At 51.1% G+C, this 5,826-nt stretch overlaps 1 protein-coding gene across 3 annotated transcripts in view; it reads left to right on the plus strand.

Annotated features, from left to right (window-relative positions):
* Positions 1-3,857: 3,857 nt before the first annotated feature.
* Positions 3,858-5,826, plus strand: part of LOC119270267 (mitochondrial thiamine diphosphate carrier 2-like) — a 6,159-nt gene continuing 4,190 nt past the window's right edge. The window contains exons 1-2 of one of the 3 annotated variants that reach the window (XR_005134022.1): positions 3,858-4,047; positions 5,151-5,267. Coding sequence is in view for 2 of the 3 variants with exons in the window: in XM_037552258.1 (XP_037408155.1) it covers positions 3,910-4,047; positions 5,151-5,267 (255 nt within the window). In the remaining variant the exon portion in view is untranslated. The remainder of the gene's footprint in view (positions 4,048-5,150; positions 5,268-5,826) is intronic. The other 2 variants (XM_037552258.1, XM_037552259.1) reach the window with 2 other exon arrangements.

Raw genomic sequence — 5,826 nt, forward strand, 5'->3', positions numbered from 1 at the left:
CATCAGGACGGGTCTCATCTACTAACTGTAAGACCTGGTCTCATATAATTTTTTTCCAAAATCGAGCGAGCGTCCGAATTCTATTCGGCACCCGTTGCGCCAGCTAAATGCATCAACCTGAATGGCGCACACCCCCCACCCTACCTCCATCGATGCTGGATGGGTCGGCCCATTTAAAAGGTATACGAGGGGGTCGCCCGCTGGTTTTGGGAAGCTTCCAAGACACTTTTGTTTTTGTTTGTTTTGATATGTTTTTTGGACTGGTTTTGTTTGGTTATTCAATGATGTCTCTGACTCAAAGCTCGACTTTGACTGTATATTTTGTTTTAGTGAGCCCAAAAAAGGCTTTTTTGACTTTTACTACAGTTTTGAGATTCATGGAAAAAAATTAGATGTTGCTTTTTTTGGGGGGGAGGGGGGGCTTTTCCATTCGACCTTTGCATAAATGTTAGTGACTCGCTAGTGGATTAAGAAAATGCTTGTGGGTACCTTGCATGGTTCGAAAATATCATATACCGGGTCGTATCAGCTGTCTAGTTCGATATTTTGATTTTATATATATGCAATACGTGTAAAAATGTTATTTATTGTTAGGTTTTTTAGGGATCATTACAAGGTAATATGTGTAGAAATGATATCTACTTCCTCCGTCCCAAAATATAAAAACGTTTTTTACACTAGCATAGTGTCAAAAACATTCTTATATTTTGGGACAGAAGGAGTACATCAGTACATCCTTAAAAACGACGCGTCCATGACCATTCACTGGGGGAGGGGGGCGGCAACAAGCAACAAACGACGGCACATTCGACGGTGCGCGGCTAAAGATGGAGCGGTGGGCACTATAACGTCCGTTCGTTGCGCAGAAAAGTCGGCTAAGGCTAGCCATAGTGGGGGTAACATAACTAGTATCATATACTTGGAACTTGCAAACATGCTTACATGGCAGGAAATTAAAAAAGAGAAAGAGGGTCATAGTAATATAGGTAGATATCATAACATAATAAATGTTATGCTATTATGTGTCACGCATGGCAATAAATAAGACCACCTATGATACTACTTTATGATACTATGCACTATGAATGTAGTATCATACACTAGTATCATATGCATGATACTACTCCCTCCGTTCCTAAATATTTGTCTTTCTAGGCATTTCAACAAATGACTACATACGAAGCAAAATGAGTGAATCTACACTCTAAAATATGTCTACATACATCCGTATGTAGTAGTCATTTGAAATGTCTATAAAGACAAATATTTAAAAATGGAGAGAGTGGTATATATTACTCTCCACTACGACCAGCCTAAACCGAGCCGGTGAAACGCCCGAATTTGGCAAACCACGTGCGAGCCGCGGCATATGCCGCCGAGGTTCCGGCTCCGGCGTAGCAATGCAGATCAGCCGACCTACCGGATAGTGACACGTACGTATATTATGTTTTGGCACGCGACGCGAGCGCCAGCGCCGAGCACTAGCATCCGCAGCCAGCCAGGCACGTCGCCTCCAGCTCCAGAATATCTCATGCATTATTCGCAAAAAAGAAAAAAGAATATCTCATGCATCCTCCTCCTCAAATCAAAAGAATTAAAAAATAATTCGCACGGACGAGACCACGAGGTCCACGATGCGTCGTCTGCCTCTCACGAGCACTTGCTTGATACCGCTCAAAAAAAAAAACAGCACTTGCTTGATATATAATCCTCATCAACAGCATAGATAAGATCGATGCACTTCTTTTCTGGAGGGATAAGGCACACACCTTTTCTTTTAACAGTGAATATACACCTTTTTTCTTCTTTTTAGCATGACCGACCAGAGTGCAATGCGTCTGTTGTCACCCCCCACGACCAATCAAACTTCATTATTTCATTGAAGGGACCACGGTGAGAGATTCTGCCCCTGAATTTTGATTAAAAGGGACCAAAAGTCAATAATAATACGTAAGAGCAACTTCAATGGATCTGTCAGACGGCGTTTTTGTTCGTTTTTTATTTGTTTGGGTCGGCCTGGCGGACACAAACGTCCGACGCTATGCTTGGATTGGCGCGAGCGCTCAATGCTGGCCCGACCCATTTCACCGACGCGTCAAAAAAAGTATTGCAAGCATTTTTTTAAAAAAATACATGCATTTAATTAATACATAAAAGCCGGTCACGAAGGCCGGCGAAAGTCCACATTACATTAATTAAACACTAAAAACTAGACGACGCGCTGACCTAGGCGTCCTCCTCGACGGCGGCGTCTGTGTCAGGACCAGCGAGGTCGATCAACGTCGGCGCAGGGCCAGCCCAGGGGAACGCCGTGTTCCAGAGGGCGGCGATGTCGGGTTGTGCCGCCGCTGTCTGGGCCTGGCGCGCCTCCTCTTCGGCCTCGGGCTCGAGCATCTGCAAGCGCTCGCCCTCCCGGCGCTCCTCGGCCAGCCGAACGCGGCGCCAGTGGTCGAGGTAGGCTGCCTCCTGCTTCTTCATCGCCCCGAGCCATATCGGCGGAGCGCTGACCCACTCGCGCACTACTTCGGTCTAGGAGTAGCGCTCGAGGTAGGCCGGCTCCTCCGGCTCGGCTTTGGGCGGGGACGGCGGGGTCACCGGCGGCACGATGCAGTCGCCCGCCGCGGAGAGGGCCATGGCCTCCGCCATGGCAGCCTGGAAAGCCGCCTCATCCGCCTCCCTCCATCGCTCTCCTTAATGGCCGCCTGGTAGGCGGCCTCGGCCTCCTGGTCCTCGTCGCGGACGACGAGTGCGGGCGGCGGCAGGCTGTGGTCAACATCGCGAACGCCGCGTCGCCTCGCCTCCTCGTGCTCGAAGGCGAACCATCGAGCCCAGTTGGGCGAGTCGACGGCGAAGTGTGGTTCGGCGCGCTGCTCCGACGTCAGCAACGCCCGTCGGCGCAGCACCTCCTCCGCATGGGCCCTCGCCGTCCGCGGCGCCGCCGGCACTGGGATCCTCTCCCGATCCAAATGCCAGTCATGCGGCAACGTCACGTCGGGGTACGGCAGAGGCACGCGGTGGTGCCAGTGCCATTCGGCCTAGTGCAACGACAAGTTGATGCGCTGTCTCTGCCGAGGAGCGCGCGCCGGCGCGGGGAGGGAGGGGGAATGGCGGGCGGGGGCCTTGCCCTTGCGGCTGCTGCCGATGTCGGAAAAGAAGCCCGTGTTGGCGGTGGTTAGGGTTGTCGCCGGCGCGGGGGCAGGGGTGACCAGATGAGGACGGGGGCCGAGTGGTAGTGGATGAGGACGGCCCCGTCGCACGCCCGACAAGGACGACCGCCGTCGCTGACGCGTGACCCAAGATGGGCGGTCGTCATAAATTATGTTGACCGTTGTAGTTGGACGGCCGCCAGGTGGGAGCGCATCGAACAACGAGGAGACGCGGGGTGCGTCCGCGCCGACGAATTCCAGACACAATTTTAGACCAGAAATGGATCGGCCGAACGCCGGGCAGACACGATTTAAGTTGGGTTAGCGCGTTGGGCCGGCACTTTTATTCGCACCGATCCAAACAAACGCGGGCAGACGAAATAAATCGCCCGATTGAAATTGCTCTAATAGTAAGGCCACAGACTAGACGCCTTTCTTCAACGGCAGGGCTCGGCTGCGGTCAAAATTAGAGACCACTGATTGATACTAGCTCGGGCCAAAAGGGATAAAAAATGTGGAAACTGAAAAAGAAAGCGCGCGATTTATGGGTCACTACAAAGAAAAGATACCGCCTTCTCCCCAGCAGAAACGGAAACGGAAACCTGGCCCGCCCGCCCACCACCGTCCCAACTCCCAAGAGCCAAAAGAGAGGCGAGAGACCTGGCCTGGCCGCCTCCTTCACACAAGCCGCCCAGCCCCGCCCCGCCCCCTCGTCCCTCTGCGCGTCGCCTTGCCTCGCGCCGCCGCGGCCGCCGTCGTCGCCATGGGTGCGGGCGCGGGCGCGGCGGAGGAGCCGTCGCAGACGCGGCGGGCGCTGGTCGACACGGCCGCGGGCGCCATCTCCGGGGGCATCTCCCGCACCGTCACCTCCCCCCTCGACGTCATCAAAATCCGGTTCCAGGTCCCCCTCCCCCTTGAACCCACCCTCCAATTTCGATTGTTTCCCCGCTGCCCAATTTGGGAGCCGGTAGCAGCGAATTCGTCGTGTCGCCAGGCTGGGGTTAGTGGGGGGAATTTTTCTGGTATGTTTCGGGTAGGAAGCCGTAGGGATCGCGCGTGCGCTGGCTGGAGGATGCGGCTGTCTCCGCGGATTCGCGCGTGCATTTGTTTGTCCCCGGGAAATTGGGGCCGGGGGCTTCAGGAGGCCCCGGGTGTCCGCGTCTGGCGCGGATTCACGACGGGCGTGGGAGAGCTGCCTGGTTTGGGGAATTTTGCGGGTGCATTTGGGCCATTCGGGAGCACACGCTCACAATTTAGTTAACCCGTGGCCATGAGGAAATTCTGGGAGCTGTTTTGTTGTTCGAGCAAGCATGGCGGGGTTTCGAATAAATTCTCTACTGTTTAGCGTACCTGGGCGTCACTGTTTGAATCCTTTAGTGCTCAGTTTGATGCTAACGAAATCCGTGTCAGAGCTGCTGTTGAATTCTGATGTTTGAAGATATACTGCGAGAATCAGTATTTCTGGAGCATCACTCCGGTAAACCGCTTTGTGATGAGCTGACGCTCCTTGCTCTTAAGGATTTCCTTGGAGGGAAAATGTAGCTATCTTACCACTTTGGGATGCTGAAGAGCTCCCTCCTGTTATGTACCTTCTTAATACCATTTCTTATTACCATCCCTTTTGTGGCTTGTTCACCCTTGATTGCACAAAGATCTGCCTATCCTTTTGCAAATGTTTCGTATTACATCACTGTTTTTGGTTTGAACACTGTTACATAAACTCAGATGATCATTTTGTGGGAGTTTTGGTTGATTGGGTTTTAGGGGTCTTATTTGTCAGAGATTGGAATATGATGGAATTTATTTTAGTTAGATACCTACTGATTACACTCTTTATACGGCAGAATAGTATTTTCTGACGTGTTTTCTTCACTAGATTGACGACTTCTTTTCTAAATCTTGACCGTTGTATTGAAGCACTCATAATTGCGTTGGATGCAGCCTAACTGTAGCAATCTATAATCATATTTTGGTTACTGATATGCTCTTCAATGCCTTTTTCAGGTTCAATTAGAGCCGACGGCAAAATGGGGTGTACTTCGGAGGGATGTCTCTGGACCTTCCAAGTACACTGGACTTATGCAAGCAACTAAAGATATTCTGCGAGAGGAAGGTTTGCCGGTATCTGCTTTTCTTCAAACACTCAGCTCATGCTTTATTTAGATAAACTTGTCCATGGACTGGTGATCATTAACTTGTTTTCTCATGCTAAATGTCAGCCTTAATATTTATCTGTGAGGTTTGTTCTGTGAATCTTACCAGGCTGAACATGGGCCTAGAATTGAGGGTTACAGTCATGCTAGTTCTTAGTTGTAAATTATGCTTGGGGAGGGGAGTCCAATGCTATAGTCGGTATGGAACAATGCTAACTGCTATGATCAGTATTTAGTGGACTGATCCAATTCTTGGCGGGGTCTTAATTTAACGAGTAAATTACAAAAAATGACCACATTCGGGGAAGTGGTAACAAAGAACTGCCGTTTTGGGGGCTGGGTCATGAAATAATACTGTTCCTGGGCTGAGAGCGTTTTGACAGCGAATCTGATTACCTGGGCCTGGATGTCCGGGCTGATGTGGCGTTTCTGGTGCCACGTGAGTTTTTTACTAGTCTACCTGTACGTCCCAACTGCCATGTACTCTCCCGTCTCTCTCTCTAGGCGACGTGCAGCCGTGGCTCAGC

Source organism: Triticum dicoccoides, chromosome 3A, assembly GCF_002162155.2.
Source record: "Triticum dicoccoides isolate Atlit2015 ecotype Zavitan chromosome 3A, WEW_v2.0, whole genome shotgun sequence".
Classification (NCBI taxonomy): domain Eukaryota; kingdom Viridiplantae; phylum Streptophyta; class Magnoliopsida; order Poales; family Poaceae; genus Triticum; species Triticum dicoccoides.